Source organism: Alligator mississippiensis, chromosome 8, assembly GCF_030867095.1.
Source record: "Alligator mississippiensis isolate rAllMis1 chromosome 8, rAllMis1, whole genome shotgun sequence".
NCBI classification, from domain to species: Eukaryota; Metazoa; Chordata; order Crocodylia; family Alligatoridae; genus Alligator; species Alligator mississippiensis.
This window is the reverse complement of record NC_081831.1, coordinates 30,841,910-30,864,762: the sequence shown is the minus strand read 5'-3', so window position 1 is coordinate 30,864,762 and position 22,853 is coordinate 30,841,910. Positions and strand designations below refer to the sequence as shown.

The 22,853-nt window shown below is 45.2% G+C and overlaps 1 protein-coding gene across 6 annotated transcripts in view; it reads right to left on the bottom strand.

The window, feature by feature from the left end:
- The window catches only part of MAP2K4 (mitogen-activated protein kinase kinase 4), a 213,157-nt gene that overhangs the window by 146,116 nt on the left and 44,188 nt on the right, over positions 1 to 22,853 (bottom strand). For 3 of the 6 annotated variants that reach the window (XM_014598221.3, XM_019481857.2, XM_019481858.2), the window contains exon 2: positions 21,632 to 21,664. The exons of 2 other annotated variants lie outside the window; for them this stretch is intronic. In XM_014598221.3, the coding sequence (XP_014453707.1) occupies positions 21,632 to 21,664 (33 nt within the window). Of the gene's footprint in view, positions 1 to 14,635; positions 14,766 to 21,631; positions 21,665 to 22,853 lie in introns of those variants that run through there. One more of the 6 variants, XM_019481860.2, reaches the window with a different exon arrangement.

Genomic DNA, 22,853 nt, shown 5'->3' with positions numbered 1-22,853 from the left:
AATAACATTTTGTGCCCAAAAGCTTGGTCTACTATCTTTCCCTAAATCCCTCCCAGTTGGTCCAATAAAATACATTACCAATACATAATCAAACATTTACTTTAAATAGGGAGTATCAGGCTCCCTGGATGAGGGGCACAGGGCTGGTCCACAGGCCGGACTGAGCCCACAGACTGGCTCTGCACACTGCCTGTGGTACAATACATTGGGTACGTGGGGATCAAGCCATCATACATGCTGCGCAAGGGGTCAGTCCAAGGTGCATGGTGCATATAATGCATAGGGCTGGGCTGGTGTGGGTACTGCATGCAGTGAGCACCCTGGACAGGTTCCACATGCTGCATGCAGCACATATGCTGGCTTCAGCCCTACGTGCCACATACAGTGTCATGTAGGGCTGAAGCTGATGCGTGCTGTCTGTGGGGCTGCTCTGAGACCCACAAGCAGCACTGCAGGCCAGATCATAGGGCTAGATCACAAGGCCCCTGCTCTAAAAACTTCATTGTTGCAGCAGAGGCTTTTCAGTAAGGTAACAAGAGATAGGGGATAGACATATAGATGCCCTCAGCATCAGAAGATTTACTCCTACATACTTCCAAGGAATGACTTATGTGACTTCTGACAGCACTTGTAATAGCTTCTATAAATGACCCAAAGTAGAAACTTGCCCAAAGTAGTGTAGTCTTTAAGTACAAGAAATTCCAGTTAGATTAAGACTGACATCCTCAGACTGAAATTTCCCAGCAGCAAAATTATTAAAGCAGAAGAACGGAAGGGAAGACAGTGTGTTGCTCTCTGGACTATGCTACTCAAGCAGGGAGCAGAACACACCCCTCTACAATCTTCACATTGTGCTGCAGGGAAACAGAGGCTGACTATGGACAGTCTAGGTCAGACAATCAGGGCTGCCCTATGCCCTGTTGCCATCTGTAGCCAGGCAGACTAAGGGAATCTGCAGAGTGGGCTGAGATGTGTAGCCGGAGGGTGGCCCTGTGCACACAGTATCAGCATTGCAAGCTCTCCAGTATTCAGGGACTCAGCATTCAAACGTCTGTATATGCGACTTGGGTAAGTTTTTCTACCAGGAGAACAAACGTCTGAGAATTCTCCCAGATTATCAGAATGTGTGTATGCAGCCAATATTAAAGGAGATGCAGAGATCAAATACCTGTATCGTCATATATCATGCCCTGAATATGATGTTTTACCTAAATCCTTTTATTTGGCATAATAGCAAGCTATGAAAAACAGTTCTTCACTAGCTTAGTCAGAGCTCTGCATTCCCAGAAACCAGAGAGCAGACACTTTCTAGCAAATGACAGCATTACTAGTGTACCAGGTTCTATGTTCATCCAGAAAACTTGAGCAAGATACACTGAAATGACAGAATTTGGAGGAATATAGAATAGTAACTATTTAATCTGCTTCTCAGGTCTGTCTAGGTTGTAGACACAGTGCTGTTCCCCAACATCACTTCAAGCAAGCATTTTCAGAAGGGGGCAGAACTACATTAGAAAAGAGGTCTATATGCAGGGAAAGCTCAATTAGATTATGTGCTTATGGTTGGCCTCTGGAAAAGGAAGAATGCCCCAAGAAGTTACCCCTATGGATTAGGAGCCTGGTGTTCTGAAAGAAGAATCGGGAGCTAGAAGAGCCTAGGAAGAATAAGAATGTAGCTCAAGCCCTCAGCAGGTAGAGGCTATTTGTGTTTTATTTATTTGGGATTCTTTTTATTACTGCAGGGACTTACATGAGCAGCATTGGGTCTTTTTACTTTGAAAAGAAAGGTGGAAGTGAAGAGAAATCCAGAAAGAAAAAAATGATGTGGTATTAAGGACAATCATTTGAGACATTTGACATTCAAATACCAAGAAGGAGAATACTCCCATATCTTTTTAAAATAGTTTTTCAGGGACTCTAGCAAAGTGCAATAGGATTGCACCTAGGTGCCTTGTTATGGAACAGGGTCAGTCCCCTAATGCTTTAAGCACGCTAGTTTCCTAAAACTAAAAAAAAAACACTTTTATTAGAAAACTTGATTAGTTTATGAAAGAGATCCTATGATATCATTGCCCAGGAGGAACCACTTCCAGCCCTATGTACAAATAAATAAAATAAAATGCCTAATGCAATAATACAAGCAAATCATTATTGCCAGAGTGAATCCAGAGATTTGTGGCACCAAAAATCTCTCTTGTTTAGCAACACTGCATTATGACAGAGCAAAAGTGAAGTTACTATTATGGCTGCACCAGGGAATTGGTGCTAAATTGAAGAAAAGAATAGCAACAACCATTAATATGCAATTCAAAGGGGGGAAAAACATACTAAAATATAATGTCGGGGGGCTTTTAGTCTCCTCTGAACTTGCAATGTCTAAGGGAAATAATTTTGGGGAAAAAATATGTTTTTTGAAATTGAGTTTGTAGTGTTTCCTTTTTTCTCAAACCCTTCTGAAAAGCAGACATACAGATGCTACACTAGCTCTCCATTATTTATCACTTCATATTTATACAGAAGGCAGGGTAGGGTGCCATTTTACAGACTAGCTCTTTCAGATAATCTATGAAGTACTACCCTGCCTGGCTTTCTGCCTAGTTTCAGACTAAAACAGCTAACAACCTCTGTTCATATTTAGTTACACAAATGCTACTTTTGTGGTTTTCCATTTTGGAATTTGAGAAGAAAATTATTTGTGAAATAGCAAACTACGTGACTAGTAAATTAAATTCCTGCAGCCACATTTACTGTAACAACAACATGGATTTTAACAATGCCAATCTAGAAGCACATAAGAAAATGCTCTAAGTCATGCCCTACCTTCCACATGTGAAAGAAGATTCACAAAGTTGCAGTGGCTGCCTTCTGTCATAGGTTGACAGTTCACGCTAGTGAAATACAGTACATGGTACCTTACAAGCCGGTATGCTCTATTAACCAGCATGCCGGCTTGTAAGGTAAAGTGCAGCCGGAAGTACCCACCGTAGCACTTCCAGTTTCTCTGCGCGCCCATGGCCCAGGGCAAAGCAGGCTGCGTGGGGCCTGCCACTTTGTCTCTCAGAGTCCGTGGCAGGGTTGGTGATGCCATGGGAGAGGAGGCGACACCCTGGACGTGGCAGGAGAAGCGGTGGCCCGAACAGGCAAAGACGCCTGTTCAGGCTGCTCAGTTAACCAGCATATTTTGTTATCCGGCACCCCCCATTGCCCATGGGTGCTGGATAACAAAGCTTTTACTGTACTTACACATACCTCACATTCTTTGCTATATTTTCATTATTCTTTGTGGAGTACCATGCTTTATTTTTCCACTTCCAATTTACTGAAAAAAAAGGGAAATCAGCAGATATTAAGGAGCTTTTCTTCCAGTAAAAGCTCTGTTATCCAGCATCCATGGGGAACAGAGGTGCCAGTTAATCAAATATGCTGGTTATCTGAGAGTTATACTTATCTCCAGCCTGGCATCTTTGCCTGTTCGGGCTGCCACCCCTCCTGCCACATCCGGTGCACCAGGGCTTTCACTCCCTGGCTTCTGTGTGCCAGGGAATGGGGGGGGGGGGGGGGGGGGGGGGGCGCGCAGGCTGCTTTGTCCTGGGCTGTGGTCCACGAGGAAGACGTGGGACTCGGCTCAGTGGCAGCAAAACTGGAAGTGCCATGGTGAGACAGATGCTGGTTGATAGAGCATTCCAGATGGTAAAGTGCCGGATAACAAAGCTTTTACTGTACCTTTATTCTACTTGCAATATTTTCCTTCTGCTGGAAAACTAGCACATAGACAGTTAAGGTAAATAACTACTCTGTGTCTATAGTTGTGCCAATACCATATTTTAACTCCGACTTGCATATAAGAAAAAATGGCTTCCTTTTAGCATCATCTGAGATTTCTTGAATAAAAAACTTAACATACATTTTTCATATAGATATTGAAACTCAAAATTTGCAGAAATGTATGAAGCCTCAGGTGTTAAAAACCCATTATGAAAGAAGAAAATACCTAAGAGCAAGTGAGTTTTACAATAGTACAGATAGAGAAACAAGTGTGGCTATAGATCTTAACCACATATGTGCTAACTTTGCATTTCAAGCAAATATACTTTAATTAGAATAGAGCAACCTTGATGAAAATTTAGTGACTTTTTCTCTGCTTTTACAAAGATATCCAGAAGATCTATCCAGAGATACTACTCAGCATTCTACAGAAATATGATAAGTTATTTGTTTGCTTCCTGAAGTTACTGGATGACAGAAGATACAAGTCTAAGGCTTAACCTCTACACTTTTTATACAACTATAAAACAACTAGCCAATTGTCTGTCAAGAATGACACGGGGGGGGGGGGGGGGGAGGGGGCAGCTGGGCATGAAGTACCGCCATCTAATGCCCCATGCTGCCGCTGTTCTGCCTCTTGCAAGGAGTGGGGTGTTTCCGTCAGCCAATCAGAGTGCAAATAAAGCGTTACGGAAGGACAGACAGACAAACTTAGGGTTTTATAATATTAGAATATTCTGAATATCAATAGTAATTCCCATTGTTCTTCAGCTGCAATTACTGGTAGTCAGGATATCAAAGAGATCTCCTTCAGCTGAAACCTGAATAGCATGATAAATTTGTCTCACAGATTCATAGAACGCACGCCGGAAGGGACCTCGGAAGATCATCAGATCCAGCCCCTTGCATCAAGCAGGAAAGACAGCTGGGGTCAGGTGACCCTAGCCAGGTGACTGTCCAGTCTCCTCTTGAAGATTTCCAGGGTAGGTACCTGCACCACCACTGGAGAGAGTTTATTCCACAGTCTGGACACCCTGATTGTGAAGAAGTTTTTCACAATGTTGAGCCTAAATCGGTCTTCCAGGTGTTTGTGGTGATTACTCCTGGTTTTCCCCTCAGGTGCACTGGTGAACAGTTGTTCACCAAGCCCTTGATGTACTCGCCTAGTGTAGCGGTAATCTGCTACCAGGTCCCCTATCAGCCTTCTTTTCCTCAGGCTGAAGAGTCCCAGATCCCTCAGTCTTTCTTCGTATGGCTTGCTGTGTAAGGCTCTGATCATACAGGTGGCTTTTCTTTGGACTCTCTCAAGCTTGTCCATGTCCTTGTGGAAGTGTGGTGTCCAGAACTGGATGCAGTACTCCAGCTGTGGTCTCACCAGTGCTGAGTAGAGCTGAAGACTCACCTCCTTGGCTTTGCTAGAGATGCATCAATTGATGCATGCCAGAGTATTGTTTGCCCTACTGGCTACAGCATCGCACTGCCAGCTCATATTCATACTGTGGTCTATGATTACCCCCAGGTCCCTTTCATTCATGGTGCTAGTCAGTTTGGTGTCACCAAGCCTGTAGATGTGTTTGGGGTTTCTCTTCCCGAGGTGAAGCAGTTCTCTCATGTCACTCTGTTGACTAGCACTGTGATGCCCTAATCCAGGGATGGCCAACCTGCAGCATGAGTGCTACAAGAGGCACAGGCAACCTCTGTGTGTGGCATGTAGGGCAGAGCAGGAAATTGGCCAGGGAGCACAGAGCAGGGAACAGAAAGCAAAGCAGCAGATCAGACAGGAAGCAGATTGAAGTGGCAAAACAAACAGCCTGGGGGGACACAGGGATGATTTGAGGCACATCTGCCAAAAACATTAGCCCACACTCCACTAAAGAAGGTTTTTAGATTCATTTATATGTGGTACAAAAGGAATCAGAAATGGCCTGACTTTTCAGAGACCCTGATTTCAAAGGTGCTAAGCTTCTACAATTTCACTGAAAAATCAGACAAATAAAAATTCAGAGTGTTTAGCTAGTACATGGTACCCAGAATTGGTTCATTTTAACATACCCCTTTAGCTTCCTCCTGGTTTTGTGGTGGCTGATTCCAGGCATTTCATACAGCTTAACACTGTTAAGGATGGGTCATTTCTAAATTTTTGCCACTGAAACCATTTGTAGCAAGTAGGTTTCTTTTAGGCTAGGGACAGACGTTACACATAAACTGGTTTAAGTGATCGGACACTGTTTTAAACCTGTAGCAGAACAGAAGTTCAGTGTACATAAACCAGTTTCAAAATGGACAAAACTGGTTTAAGATAAACCTGGTTGAATGCAGTATCAGACTTAACTGATTTAGGTCAAACTGGTTTACAGAACTTCTGCCCCATGCCCCTTCCTGGTTCAAGTTAAATCAGAGTCCCCCAGCACCTCAGCATGCTTTGCAGCCCTGGACTCAGCTATGCTGTCTGTTCAAGCAGAGCAGGGTTGGCCCCATCCCTCTGCTCTCCAGCTGAGCAGCGATGGCTGGCTGACAAGGGGGTGGGAAAACCAAAACACAGCCCCACTGCATGAGCATCCAGTGGGACAGAAAGCCAGGCAGACTCCAGCTGGCATTCCTGTGTTGGTGGGAGAGGGGGGAGACAGAGAAGTTTAGTCCCCCTCCCTGCCCCCTTCACCTGAGGCTGCTACCTGGGCCAGCTCTGGCCATGCCCCACACCATGTGAGCAGTCAGTGGAGTGGAAAGCCAGGCAGACCTCAGCTCGAGTCCCCATGCTGGTGGGAGACAGGAGAGTTTAATCCCTCACCCTGCCCTCCTTCACCCAGGCTGCTGTCTGGCTATGTGCCCCCCAACCCCATCCTTGGGGACAAACCTGGGCTTCCCCCTTCTCCCTCCAGCTACACCCCAGCTGGGGTTCCTGCAGGCCACGGTGGAGGTTTAAACCCCTCTCCAATCATACTCAGCAGCCTGCCAGGGCCTGGCCAAGGCCCAACCAATCAGCTTCCCTTCAGACTTGTGGCTGCTTCTGAAGGGAGGGCAGGACTGCTCTAGTGCCCCCCGGCTTCTAGCCTGAGCCACTACAGGCATGTGGCTGCTTTTCCAGAATTAAAAGTGAATGTCTATACACTTGCAAATCAGTTCAATCTACCCAGGTTAGATTAGCCTGCAAAGACTGAATCAATTCAGGCTCAGGCTTTTTAAATGTCCTTACTTAGCCTTAAAGGCCTTGCTATATTATGTAAGGCCAAACTGTTGTTTTGCTTTTCATGTTTCAGATTGAAGCCAGACTTTGTTGCATATCTGCAAAGAGCTGGCTATTCCCATTTTCAGGTTCATTCCCATTTTCAGGTTCAGGGAAGGTTTGCTCCAATTTTGTTATTATGTTGTTATTTTCCTTTCAAATAAACTAGGTGAAGCAGATAGCAATTGCAAAAATATGCATGTACCTGAAAAAAAACAGGACCAAACTCAATTTCTGGTCACATCTCTCGCCCAGCTGAATTGAGTTCTCTTGTCTCTTAGTACAAAACCAACAATGAAACAAAAGAAACTGCACAAAGTGCTTTAATGCTACAGCAACAGATCTGTAAAAATTCCTGCCGACATCTAGGGTGAAGCCTCCTGCTTCCTGTAAATCAGGAGCACATAATCTATTATCCTAATACACCCGCTACTGTTCCTAACAAAGATATTTTTACTGTTGAAAAAGTTTAATTTTAAAATCTTTCCCAGAGGAAACTAAGGAAGCAAGCAACCAATAAATGTTCTCAAGCAATAATATATACATTATTTAGCTTTGAATGGGTGGACAAATCCTTCATAAACCTGCTTATTCCATACCAAAGTGACTTGCTGCAACATCATTCTTCAGAATCTACAGGCAGGCAGTTCAAAGGATTTTGCTTATACTATAGTTTTAATTTGTTTGCTTTCTTTTTCTTTCCCTCGAACAATTAGAGATTATGGACAAATTAACAAATTATTAATTAAAAGGGGACTAAGTCCTACCCCACACCAGCTGCTCACTAGTACTTTCCCACATCCCTACTCTTATTCAACTGAAGCCCTCAGTGAAAAAGGATTAAGCTACCAGAGCTCAGCGCTAACTTAACTGTAAGGTAAGTTACATGGCCCATTACCGCTGAGCAATAGATATGTAATAAATCATCATCCACTTTTAAGTCATTGCAATTTATTTTGTCTACTTCCTGAATTAAATTTGCAAGATTTGGATTCAAAACTCTGGGCAGAAGCAAAATGGACAAGAGAGATCAGTTTCATTCTCTGCTTCACAAAGCTTCATAATCTACTGAATTAAATTTTCATTAACATTTCAAATGGCTCTTCAACAAAGCTTGTAAATAACAATTTTCCAACTATTTAGTTGGTCTAATAAAAGATATTACATTTACCCAAAGAACCTTATCTGCAACAACCGGGCATCTGAAAATCCTGAAAATCTTGCTACTAGGTAACATCCATTTTTATTCATGCTCTCAATATAAAGTGTATATATTGTAGAATGTTTTTTTCCCCCCATTAGAGATAGGGATATATTCCTGGTTAATGACTATACTTAAAAATATAGAGAAGAAATATAGGGTATTTAAATAAATACATTTAATGTAGTAAAACAAAGCTAACAAATCTAGTAAGTTAATTTCATGAAGACAAACAAATTGTGCCAAAAAGTTCCAAATCTAAAGTTATGAAAAACACCATTTTGTGCTCATATGTAGTCAAATGATTAGAGAAAAAGCAAGCAGAATAAGACCTTTAACCTGCAACTCTGCCCAAGCACTCTTGGCCAAGCTATATGCAGAAAGTCTGGAAAACAGGCAAGTTTATGGTAGACTGCATTCTACACAGTACAGTAGACAGAAAAATTTGGCGCACTGATCTTCATGGATAGCCTAAACTTATCATGTAGGTCTTGAGTTCAGATTTTTTTTAAATCAGATCCATAACAATCACAGAAAAGTATGGTGGGGATGGGCCTCTGGAGGTCATCTAATAATCCAACCCCCTGTCTGAGGCAGGACCATCCCTATTCAAACTAAGTGTTTGTCTAAACTATTACTTAAACTGCAACAATCAATCCCACTACACACTGCAGGCAGGCATAACACCTTAACCTGCCAGAGGTAAAGCAGAGGGATAACAGGGTCTGTATCCTGCTGCTGTAAGGGTTGTTAAAATATGATCAAGAGATCCAAGAGAGACTTGCTCTCTGCTACAGAGGATGGTAAAAACTACTTCTAGATCACAGAATCATAGCAAATTAGAGTTGGAAGGGACCTCAGGAGGTCATCTAGTCCAACCTCCTGCTCAAAGCAGGACCATTTTCAACTTTGTCAAGCCTGATCTTAAAACCCTCCAAGGATGGAGATTCCACCACCTCTCTAGGTAACCTTTTCCAATGCTTCACCACCCTCCTAGTGAGAAAGTTTTTCCTTATATCCAACCACTACAACTTGAAACCATTGCTCTTAGTTCTGTCCTCTGCCACCACTAAGATCATCCCAATCAATCCTTATGTAACCTCTTCTTCAACACCTCCAATGATGAAGATTCCACAACTTCTCCAGACCAAAAGTTGGTGACCCTTTCAGGCTATGGGCTGGATTGACCCAGTCTGGGTCACACACAGGCTGGCAAGTGGCAGGTGGCCCATAGGAACTAGTCGCCACAGCCAGGATTTTTCCCAGAGGCTGCACTGGGAAAGTGCCCAGAGCCACCATTTTTTCCCAGAGCAGCATGAGGTGAGTGCCCATAGCTGGTGCTTTTCCCTGAGCCAGTGGGGGGATTTTGGCAGCAGCTGTTTTCCCCTGTTGCTGCAGAGATGAGTGCTGGCTGCAGACACTCTCCATGTGCAGCTGCTGGGAAAAGTGGCAATGGCAGCAGCTGGATTCTTGCACCCGCCCTACGTGCACCTGCCCACCTCAATCCCAAACTGGGTCAATCTGGCTACTGAGGGCCCCACCATCCACAGACTGGATCAAATGGCTCCACAAGCCAAATTTGACCCATGGGCTATAGGTTGCCAACCCCTACCCTGGGCAGTCTATTCCACTATCTCCTTGTTCTAACAGTGAAGTTTTTCTTGATATACAAGCTAAACCTACTTTCTGAAACTTGTACCACTGGTCCATGCCCTACTCTCTGCAGCAACAGAGAAAAGGTGTTCTCCCTCTTCTATATGGCAGTCTTTCAGATATCTGAAAACTACTATCATGTCCTCTCTTAATTCCTTCCACAAGCTGAACATGCCTACTTTCTCCAACCACTCTCTCTTCATATGACTTATCTTCTAAGGCCTTTATCATTTTAGTTGCCTACCTCTACATCCTCTCTAACTTTTCCACATCCTTTAAAAATGTTAAGCCCAAAACTGCACACAACACTCCAGACGAGGCCTAACCAGTGCTGAGTAACAGACTCTATTCACCTCCTGAATCTTGCATCTAAGGCTCCTATTGATACAGCCCAAAAATCATATTTGCCTTTTGTATCACTGCATCACCTTACAGATTCATATTGAGTCTATGATCCACCAAGACTCCCAGAACCTTTTCCATAGTGTTGTATCCAGGCAGGTGCCTCCCATTTTGTTGTTGGGTTTTTTTGTTATTATGCTTCCCAAGACATCAACATTAAGATAAGTTTCCTGGCACAATACTCTCACATTTAAAGTGGCGGGTGGATATGGAAAGACAGGTAGGGCTGCTTCAGCCCTTGCATTTTTGGGTTCTCAGCAGGCTGAATAGTCCAAGCATTGCCCAAGGATTCTGCCTCAGGCTGCAGCTTTAAGTCTTTCCCTAGAAAGCCACTTCATTATTTTTAATTCACGCTCCTCCCCACTGCACTGCATGGTTGGTGGGTGGCTGGCCTCCAATGGTAAATACAAATCTTTGTCTTTTGTTGCTCCGGTTGGGGTGATGGACCAGCTGGGCTGGTTCATCCCCAGGGACTCACGGAGCCAGTGGGATTCCAAAACTCTCTGGGGGACATTCCTTATGACCTTGGTTGCTATTCTGTCAATGGCCTGGTTGATCTGTGGAACAGCATGCTGGCTTTGGCTATAGACACAGTAGTACCAGGGCATTCATTCCCAACACTGTGGCAGCACAGGTCTCCCAAGTACACAGGGGAACTGAGGCAGCTTAAGGTGGAGGGAAGGCAGATGCAGCACAGTTGGCTCTTGACCTGTGCACAGCCAACAGACTGTGGCATAGACTTTTTCCTAAAGGACTATGGCATGACAAAGGCAGCAGCAAGGACGTTTTTCTTCTGTACTGCTACTGAGTCTGCAAAGTGTTGTCTGGAGAACTGTTTCAGATGGTGAATGGCTTGGTTAATCCAGCTCGTTTCTGTCCAGAAACTAAGCGTCTACTTCCATCTGCTGTGGTGAGTTTCCCATCTACCCTGCAGACAAAATTTGTATCCGGCACAGCTTGAGGACCTCCACTGTTGCTGCTATCAGAATTTGGGGTTGAGGAAACCTGGCTGTGTGCCATTTATATACATTGTTTTAAATCGCTGTCATCTACTAGTGCAGAGGATGTTCTTGGATGGATGAGGGTGACCAGCTGTGAATGGGACCTGTACCTGTCCAGGCTTGTAAAAGCCAGATGGATATACAGGGGCAACTGATAGCAAGGGTTGTCAGTACCTCCATTCAGGAAGACTGGGCACTGGACACTCTTAAATCTACAATTGTCCAGTCCCTGCTTGAGAAACCATCGTTTGATGCTGACTTCCCATTCAGTTAGCAACCTATCTCCCCTTTTGGGGGAATGTCATTGAATGGGTAGTAGCCTGACAGCAACATGTGTATCTGCATGCCATCTGTTTCCTGCACCCTTGTCATTCTGTCCTTTTGTCCTCGTCATAGCACAGAGACTGCACTCACAGCCTTGGTCAATGATCTTCACCAGGAGAGTAACAGGGGAAAAAGTGCCCTACTGATCTTATTTGACCTTTCGGCATCCTTTGATACAGTTGACCTTGAGATGTTGATAAAGCATTTACATGATCAGGTGGGTATCCACAGGGCAGCTCTAAATTTAGAGGTTTATCAATACATCAGTCCATATCGTAATTGCACCGATAAAAGATAAATTGAAATTATCGGCAATCAGTTTTTTTTGGCCAATGTGGCCAATAATGATACCAATAAATGCTGTGTGCATGTGAGCAGCCCGGCAGCTTGGAGAGCAGCGTCCAGCCGGGAAGTCTCTGGGGAGAAGGGACATGGGGGAGGCAAGGGGTGTGGCACAGGCAGATCAAGGCCCCTAAAGTGAGGGAGGGAGTGGGGCTGGGGCAGATGCTACCCAGCCGGGGAAGGCTGAGGCGCAGGACAGAGCCATAGATGGCTCATCCAGGGGCCACAGGGGAGGAGGGAAGAATGGGGAAGGGGATGTTGGGGGGGGGGTAGGGAGGGGATGGCTCCCACCACTGTGCGCACCCCTGTGGGAAACATGAGAGGCGTCATGTGCCCCCTGGATTTGTACGCGGGGCGAGGGCAGGCTGTGCACTGCAGGCTCGGGGCTGGGGGCTGCACCAGCCTCTTCCAGGAGGCGGGGGCTGGGCTATGGTGGTGCTCAGAGTGGGCAGGGGTGGGGTGGGTGGTAGCAGCTGTGCTTTGAGGCAGGAATACGGAGAATTTTGGGGTAGCTGTAGCCTACCCCGTAGCCCACCTCCTGGCTCCACCACCCCGACCCCTTGCCCCAAGTGCATCCCCAGCCCAGATCTCAGAAGCTTTCATATAGGGTCACCTGTCCTATTCAATGTATAGATGAGGCTGCTGGGTGAAATTGCAGAGATCTGGAGTGAAGGGTCATATGTATGCTGATGACACCCAGCTCTACCTCTCCTTTTCTGACCCAGGTCCTGCACTCTCAATCCTTTCCCAGTGCCTGGCTGAAGTTGGGAACTGGATATGGGTGAAGCAATTGAAAGGGAATCCAAACAAGACCAAGAAGATGATGGTAGACAGATAACTTAATTTAGGAGGGACTAGAAAACCTGTCATTGATGCTGTGCAGCCTCCTCTTGCTACTCAGGGTCACAGCATTGGGGTGCTCCTGGATCCTCTGATGTACCTGGATCTTTACGTGGTGAACATGGTTAGGATCACTTTTCATCAACTCAATCTAGTGAGAAGGCTGCAACCCTTTTTTTCAGACTCTTATCTGGCCAGCGTCATCTGTGGCTAAACTACTGCAATGCTCTTTACATAGGCCTTACCTTGAAAACTGTCCAAAAGCTGCTGCTGGTGGCCTACCTTGTTATGGGGGTGGGGGAAATCACCAGGAGCATATAACTCCAGTCCTCTGGCATCTGCTGTAGTTCCCAGTAGCTTTCTGGGTGCAATTCAAGATGCTAAACTTGACCTATAAGGATCTAAATAGCTTGGGCCTTACATGACTTCTTTCTTACACCCCATCACAATCCCTATGGTCAGCTGAGAGAAACCTCCTGCAAGTACCAACAGTACATCAAGTCCAGTTGGTAAAAACATATGGGACATTAATCTCAGCAGTTGCTCCTCAGCTCTTAAACTCCCTCCCCCTTGAGGCCCACCAAAGCCCAAGAGTGGTCATCTTTCAGAAGCACTGCAAGACCTTTCTATTTAGGTAGGCATTTAGAAAGCAAAGCAAGGCCGAAATGTTGTTTAATGAGTTCGTGCTTTATTTTATTTTGTTATTTTGTCTTATTTATTCTAGTTGCCCTTTTAAGTTGTTCTGTTTCTCCTACTGTAAGCTACCCTGAGACTTTGTTGGGAAGGACTGCATAGGAATTGTATAAAATACATACATACATACCCATCAGTTGCTGTCAATTCCATGCTCACTTAGTCAATGTGAATTGACCCATTAATTGTTCCTTATCCTCTGTGCTGTATCCCTTCAGAATGCCCTTCCCTAACCATTACCCTGCACAAACATCTTTATGAAATTGTCCAAGTGTCAGCAATGCAAGTTAGCTGAGCTGCTTTCAAGCACAACCCCAACCAGCTAAGCACCTCCCCACTTTCACTGCTCCCACAAAATCAGCCTGGCACACGAGGGACCAGGGTGAATTGCATGCAAAAAAAGTAATTTAGCTGCTTAGTGGGAAAGTCTTTTTAAAGCCACAGTATGAAGTAGAAGCCTTGAGCACCACCCCAAAAGACCAAACATCCTAGGAACCCGGGATGTTTATCCCGACTCAGCTGATCCCCTCCCCCTAGACCCCTTCCACACCAAATCAGCCTGGGATGCCACAAGACCCCTGTCCAGTGCAGGCAACAGAAGTTGGAGCAGTAGAGTTCTGGCTGCATACCAGAGCAGCAACTTTGGGGAGGGGAGGGGAGAGGAGGGGAGGGGAGAAGGAAGAGGGAAGAAACAAGCAATGCAGCATGGGGTGCCTGGAAGACTGACCAGAATTAGTCATGGCTTGGCATCATGGCTTGGCATGAAGAACCCACTCAACATAATACCTGGTTATCTAGGTATACCTTTAAAATATTCCAAGAGCTTTAATTGATTCTAAACTGATTTCTATGCCTGGATGCTTATGGTTTAAGCCATATTTAAAATTATCTAAGTCTTACACGTGTCCATACATTTAGACAAACTTTTGGGTAGAAAATGCACTTCTTCTGGTCTCAGAAAGAAACAGGTACAAGCAAAGGTTAATACCAAGTTAAACATTGATTTTTATCTCCATTATAAAAACAGTTGTTTAAGGAGGGCAGTAAACATATGGAACAAAGATAAGTTATCAAAAGTAGCTACAAACCAAGAGAAAAATCAGCTGAAATAGGCAAAGCTAATTATGTAAAACAAGGGTGTCAAAGATATGGCCTGCAGAGCCACATGCAGGGTCAGTCAAGGAAACCCACCTAACTTGCTGGAGTAGGCACTGCTTGTGCGGAATAGGTGCTGGGCGATGTAGTCCTAGACCAGCCTGAGTGAGCACTGTGGGTGCTGTATCTGGCATGTGGGCGGAGAAGGGTGAGGCTCTGTGAGGCTAATCCAGCCAATTTCACCCTATCCATAGAGCAGTCTCAGGCCGGGGCCAGATGAGTTTGACAAACCTGATATAAGAGAGTAAGACCGTTCAAAAGGGAAAAGCATCATTATTACCCTCTAAAGTATAAAAAGTGTGTGTGTGTGTGAATATGTAGTCTCACATCTTTACAGACCCTAATATTCATTGCTGTCCACTTCTGTTTTATCATTACTTTTAGTAGGATAGGGCCCAGGCTATTTTTATACATGCCTTTTCTGTTAACCATTGTTTGCCAATAAGTGTGCATGTTGAATGGCAAAAGTAATACATTGTTTGTCTTCAATAGCCAGGATCATAGTGTAGCTGAGGGAGTGGGTAAATTGGGAACAAAGATTATTAAACTTCCTGGATGTTAAAAACCATGGACTGGTTTCAAGACTCATTACAACTTGGGGGGCGGGGAGTGGGAATTGATGCCCCCATAGGGAGGGAGAGAGTGGGGGCAGGGGCTGATGCCCAGCTGGGGCTTGGGGCACAGGGCTACAATACATGGACACCGGGCCCCAACGGGGAGAGGGATGGGGCTGTGGGCAACTCATCCAGGGGGTGGGGCCAGCTCCCCATTGCTGCGTGCAATCTCAGTGGGGAGGGGGAACCTGTACCCCTCAGATCTGTGCATGGGGTGGGGGTGGAGCAGGGTCCCCACTGTTGCGCACACTCCCAGGAAGCAGAGGCGACTCATGACCCCTGGATCTGTGCATGAGGTAAGCACAGGCGCATGCTGCCTGCTTCAGGCGTGGGCTCCTGCTCTGCTACCTTCCCCCAGGGCCTCCATAGCGCAGTGGGTGCAACCTGGCTCTGCAAAGAACAGAGAGGCCACGCAGGAAAGTTGTTTGTCACTGCGAGCTCCATGCTGCCCTGGCAACATGTCCCTTGTATGCAACCTGTGTTGCCACCCCCACAGGGTACACGTTGCCAAGGCAGTGCAGAGCTCACAGCAGCAAGCAACTTTCCTGCCCGCTGTTCTTTGCAGCGCTGAGTTCCACACACTGGGCTGCGGAGGTCCCGGAGGAGAGCAGCAGAGCGGGAGCCCACAGTGGACAGCATGCAGCCCCCGCCTGCACACAGATCAGAGGGGTACAGATTCCCTGTCTGCTCGGAGTGCATGCCATGGTGGGGATCTGCCCCACTCCGCCCAAGTCCAGTGTAGGCAAGCAGCAGGAAGAGAGGCGGGCTCTGCTCTGCTGCAGCAGCCACCACCTCCTGCCAGTGGCAGGGGGCTGCAGACCTGGGTTCCTGGCCCCAAAGCCCTGGAAGCTGGGGGCCCCTCCGGCAGGGCTGGGAGAGCAGGAGCTGTGGGTGGGGGGCTAGGGGCAACAGCAGGGCCAGGAGGGTTGTGGAGGGGACCTTTCATTTCAATCACAGATTTGCAGGGGGGGGGTTATCAGAGAATTTGTGATTTTTATCAGAGTGCTCTGCTCAGGTCTCAGAGGACTGGGAAAGAGCCATTGTGCTCCCTATTTTCAAGAAGGGGAGGAGGGGGGAACTGGAAAACTATAGGCCAGTTAGTCTTATCTCTATCCTTGGGAAAACTCTGAAAAGAATCATTAAAGATCACATCTGTGGGAGCCCAGCAGGGGAAATAATGATGAAAGGGAAATCAGCACAGATTCATTGCAGGTAGATCCTGCCTGACTAACCCTTTTTCTTTTTATGACCGGGTCACAAAATGCTTAGATGCAGGAATCGAGGTAGATGTCATCTACCCAGACTTTAAGGCGGCCTTTGATCTCATTCTGTTCTCGTATATAAACTGACAGGCTGTGATGCAGATGATCACATGGTCAGGTGGGTGGCAAATTGGCTTAGGGGTCACACCCAGAGAGTAGTGGTAGATGGGTCGATATTGACCTGGAAAGATGTGGGCAGTGGAGTCCCACAAGGTTCAGTCCTTGGACCAGTGCTATTCAATGTCTTCACCAGTGACTTGGACGAGGGCATGGAGAGCACCCTGCCCAAGTTCACAGATGATACCAGATTATGGGGTAAAGTTAACACACCAGAGGGTAGAGAACAGATCTCGGTAGATGTGGACAGGTTGGAAAAATGGGCAGAACGAAATAGGATGCAGTTCAACAAAGACAAGTGCAAGGTGATGCACCTTAGCAAAAAGAAGCACCAACACACATACAGGCTGGGGGATGACCCTCTCAGCAACACAGCAGTGCAAAGGGATCTTGGAGTCATAGTTGACTCCAAGATGAACATGAGTCAATGTGACGAAGTGATCAACAAGGCTAACCACACTTTATCATGCATTAGCAGATGCATGATAAACAGATCCAGGGAGGTGATGCTTCCCCTCTATGCAGCACTGGTCAGACCACAGTCAGAGTACTGCGTCCAGTTTTGGGTGCTGCACTTCAAGAGGGATGCAGAGAATCTTGAGAGGGCCCAGAGGAGGCCCACTCGTATGGTCAGAGGCTTGCAGGCAAGGCTCTATGAGGAGAGACTGAGGGACCTAGATCTCTTCAGCCTTCACAAGAGAAGGCTGAGAGGTGATCTTGTGGCTGCCTATAAATTCATCAGTGGAAGGCAACAGGGAATAGGAGATGCTCTGCTTACTAGGGTACCCCTCAAGTAACTAAGAACAATGGCCACAAGCTGACAGAGAGCAGATTTAAGTTGGACATTAGAAAGAACTTCTTCACAGTAAGGGTTGCCAAAATCAGGAATGGGCTTCCAAGGGAGGTGGTGCTCTCTCCTACCTTCGGGGTCTTCAAGAGGAGACTGGGCAAACACCTATCTGGAGTCATCTGACCCCAGCGCTCTTTCCTGCCCAGGGCAGGGGGTCGGACTTGATGACCTACTGAGGTCCCTCCCAACCCTAACATCTATGAATCTACGGGTAGATCGAGGATTTTGAAAAGGGGGGTGCAAATGGGATGGCACATCATAACACCACATATTTTTCTCTAGTTAAAGGGAAACTAGATATTGGGGATTAGCACTATATTATGCAGTCTAAGATCAAAACAAGAACAAATATAATTATTAGGATGTGCTCTCATTTACTCAATTATATATAAAGTTTAAAGAAACCCAACAAACTAGGCAAAAAAATAGTCAAAATAGTAAAAAATATTGCCGTCATTAGCCCTATAATCAGTATAGTTAAATGCACATTTCTTATTCAGACTCATAAAAGAAAATCTAGCCTTCCTGAGCATCTTGGCAGTGCCTCCAATACTTCACTGTCAGTCACTTCTACACCTGAGTTAATATTACCACACCTAAGTCAGGTTTTTAGCTAGAGCTAAAAACAGTTTGCAGGGCTGAGAGAGAGAGAGAGAGAGAGAGAGAGACTAACAGGAATGGCTACCAGCAAAATTGCTGAAGAAAGGATTAGAGATGCGCTGATATATTGGTTGTATATCACATCACCACCAATAAAAGGAAAATTAACTCTGTTGGCTATCGGCTTTTTTTGACCGGTGTACCCGATAATGTTCACCAATAATGTTCAGCCGATAAATATAATGTCTTCTGATGAGGGCCCCAAGATGTCATGTGCATGTGCGCAGTTGCACTCGTGCACGTGGCCAGGAATGCAGCCAGGCAGTGTGGAGAGCAGCGTCCTGCAAGTAAGTCTGTGGAGGGGAAAGGGTGTGGGGGAGGGAAGAGGCATGGGGGTGCTGCAGATCAAGGCCCCCACGGAGAGGGAGGGAGTGGGGTAGGGGCTGGGGGCACTGCCCAGGCAGGGTAGTGAATGGGACCCGGAGCCAGGGTGAGGAGCTGGACAGAGCCACAGGCGGCTCATTCAGGGGGCGTGGGGGGAATCGGAGGGGGAGTGGCTCCCCACAACTGTGTGCACTGCCCTGATGAGGCCTGAGGGGGCATATGCCCCCCCCCAGATTTTTGAATGGGGCAGATGCAGGCTGCTCACTGTGAGCTCAGGGCTCTCCACTCTGTTGCCTTTCCCTTGAGAGCCCTGCACCAACGTGCACTCCCTCCCCACCTGGCTGCAGTGGGGGCGGCGAGTTGTGCCTCCCACTGCTGGGTGGGCAGGGGGTGTGCAACCAGCATGGGGTTCCCAAGGGAAAGGCAACAGAGCAAAAAGCCCCGAGTCCACATTGAGCAGCCCGCATCCGCCCTTGCTGCACTTGGCTCGGCTCCAGTTAAAAGCGTTCCCACACTTTAAAATGGTGGCAACGGTGCCTGAACTAAAGCTCATTCAACGAGCTTTAGTTCAAGTCCTCCCACTGCCATTTTTAAGAGCCAGAATGCTGATCCCCTGGATGAACTGCCCACAGCTTTGTCCTGATCCCCACCCTGGCCCCAGGTCCCATTCACCAACCTCGTTGGGCAGTACCCCCAGCCCCTACCCGACTCCCTCCCTCACTCTGGGGGCCTCAATCTGCCACCCCTCATGCCACCTTCCCTTCTACAGACTGACCTGCAGGGAGCTGCTCTGCACACTACAGAGCTGCATTCCTGTAAATCAGTTATTGGCCAATATGGATAGTTAATAATGGGCTATCAGTGTCAGCCAAGGAAATCCTTATCAGTGCACTCCTAGAAAGGATCATTAAAAAGGCTAGAGGATCATTGATACCTGTGGAGTGGAAAGAGATGGGTAGTAATCAGGGAGATGATAATAAACCATGAAGTCAACTGACTCTCAGTACTGCCTGAATAGAAATGCTGCTGCCCCTACCAGGCAGTTGGTTTTAAACATTAAGTGGGGCAGGAATCAAAGGGGAGTATAGAATCTTAGAAAATGAGGGCTGGAAGGGACCTCAGGAGGTCATCTAGTCCAATCCCCTGCTCAGAGCAGGACCATCCCCAACTAGATTATCCCAGTCAAGGCTTTGACTAGCCAGGTCTTAAAAACCTCCAAGGATGCAGATTCCACCACCTCTCTGGGTAACCTGTTCCAGTGTTTTACTACCCTCCTAGTGAGAAAATTCTTCTTAATATCTAACCTAAACTGCCTTTGCTGAAGCTTGAGACTGTTGCTCCTTGTTCTGCCATCTGCCACCACTGAGAACAGTTTAGTTCCATCCTCTTTCAAACCTACCTTCAGGTAGCTGAAAGCTTCTATTAAACTTCCTCCCAGTCTTCTCTTCTCCAAACGAAATAAGCCCAGTTCCCTCAGCCTTGCCTTAGAAGTCATGTCCCCAAGGCCCCTCACCATTTTTGTTGCCCTCCTCTGGACTCTCTCCAATTTGTCCACATCCTTTTGGGAGGCCCAAAACTGAACACAATACTTCAGATGTGGCCTCACCAGTGCTGAATAGAGGGGAATCATCACTTCCCTTGACCTACTGGCAACACACATACCAGTGCAGCCCAGTATGCTGTTAGGCTTCTTGGCAACAAGGGCACACTGCTGACTCATATTCAGCTTATTATCAACCCCCAGGTCCTCTTCTACATGAATCCTCCAATTTGTCTAAGTTACACTGAATCCTAGCCCTATACTCAAGCATATCTACTACTTCCCCCAGCTTGGTGTCATCTGCAAACTTTCTGAGGGTGCACTCTATGCCGTCTTCCAGGTTGCTAAAGAAGACATTGAACAAAACTGGGCCCAGGACCAACCCCTGGGGCACTGCACTTGATACCAGCTGCCAACTAGACTTTGAGCCATTAATTACTACTCTCTGAGCCTGATGCTCCAGCCAGTACAGTAGAATACCAAAATGCACAACTGCGCACCCCCTGGATCTGCCCCTGTACTTGGGAGATCCTTTCCTCCACCCCCAAGGCTTTGTACTGAACTATTTGTAATACATCTTTGGTAAAACTTTCCTAACAGAGCAGCAGTAATCTCTAAATAGCAGTGGACAAAATATAAACAATCACCATACAAAAGAGAATTCTCTACTTATAGCTTCTAAAAAGAAATGAATCCATCTGGACAGTTCATACACTTGTTATCACATCTTAAAATCTCAACATATCATTTACTGAATATTAGCAAACGTCTCTACAATTTTTGGAATTCATTCAAAATAAATATGCATATAAATAGAAAGTAGAAATATATTTAAAAAATGCAAACTGAATGAGATGTAGAGTGCATTTTCACTAATTTACCAAACAAAAATTAGAGAGACCATTTAAACTGTACATTAATCTCCAGGGAAACTCCACTAACTCATGACAGGCAACTGTGAAGGGTACTTTGAATGGAGTGACATAGCAATGTAAAGAATAAAAAGCCATGATAGAAAATGAAAAACAAAATCCTAAAGAGCTTCCATTAGTCATCAAAAATTGCTTTGCAATGACAAATTTCAGTCTCACTTCCTGGGAGTCTAGATTCAGATCAAATAGGCAGCCAAATTACACATGCTACTACTCCCTCCTCCCAGAGGTGCACAGGTAGTAACAAAGGATGATCTAAACCATTGAATCTGATCATTATTGGAAGAAGAAAGTACTTTGTGCCCTTCATTTTCTCTTTCACATAAAGGTATTTGACAAGCAAAACCTGTTCTTTGAGCAGCACTCTTAATTTAAAGCATCTGCAATTCAAACCAAATCATACTTGTTTCTTGTTTCATAAGAACTTGGAAGACTGAAAAACTGCAATGTCCCCTCCACCTGAAGAATGACTAATACGACTATCTGTGCACCTCTAATTTATTGGTCAGTTATTACAGACGTGTAAAAGGCATAATAAACTACTTTTAAAATCAGTGACCTAATTAAAATGCATCTTAATTTAGCTTTACTTTTTAAGCAATATGAAAAATGAAAGCTCTATTGACACAATTGCCATGGTTGGTTAGTTGGAACAAAAATGGATGCATTCTCAGTACCAGGACTGACAAAAAAAATATAAAAGTTGCATAATACTATAAAATGTGTAGCTTACTTTGTGCCTTTTCACAGAAGTTTATCTGAAAGCCTAAAGCAAAAAAGACAAGTTCTAGTTCATTCACTGGAAATCACAGAATTGCATAACTATTAAGAGTCACATGTTGCGTGATATCAATATTCATTATTACTCTAAAAACATTGAATAAACCTAGTCTCACGGGTACAAATTTAGTCTGAAATTCTAACATGGTGCACTGTTATGAAATTTCCAGTCATTTCACCTCCCTCACTTACATCTTATACAGTTTCTGAAAGAGATTTCACTATTCAAATACAGGAAAGGAACGCAAGTCCAAATCAGCACAAAAGGGAATCAATTTAATAAGAGTGTTAGTTTCCCTGTCACACTAATAACCTAAAGACAGTGATATTTCTTTGATGCTTTTGCAAATCCATTCACATAATTTAGTTAATATAGGTCTTATGAAAGTTTTGTGCTAACAGGTCATAGTCATAAAGCTTAACATGCTAAGGAGGTTATACTGAAGCCAAAAAATTTAGTTAGTTCTGCTGATATAAGGTTATTAGAAAATATTTCACCTCATCAAACAGTATTTTACCATGCTATTTCCCACCAAACACCATTAAGCTAAGTAACACCCCCACAACAAAAGTGGACTTTTTAAAATATGTGCACCAATAAGAATATCAGTCTACATAAAATAATTTCTCAGCAAGGATAAAGTAAATTTAATTCATTTTAATTTCCCAAAACAGATACTGCTACCTCTAGTTTTGACTGCAGAAAGTAATATACATGTCTAACATTCCCATCATTCTTGATACTAAGCACTTGTATCCTATTTCTGTTTTTCAAGATGCTTTTCTAGGCAGGCAGTTACAGTTTTACTTCTTCCTCCCTTCCCCCCCATTTCCTCCCCCAGCCATCTCCTTCCCAACTACAGTTCAATTAGGAATAATTATCCTGTAATCTGTTCAGTTGCTTTGGAAATAAAATGGAAATAATTTTAGGACTCATTTAACTTCTTGGAACCGAACAGAGTAAATGGCCAATATAGTACAAGTAAGTTACACACAGGAGAAGGCAGCATGGCCACCATTGTGCACATGCTGACATTAATTACTGAGACTATAAATTATGGAGCTACTTTAGTGATCTTGTTACTTTTCATGCTGATTAGAAGTACACCGATACATCAGTCCCATATTGGATCAGCACCAGTATAAGGAAATTTGACAGTATCAGCAATCAGCTT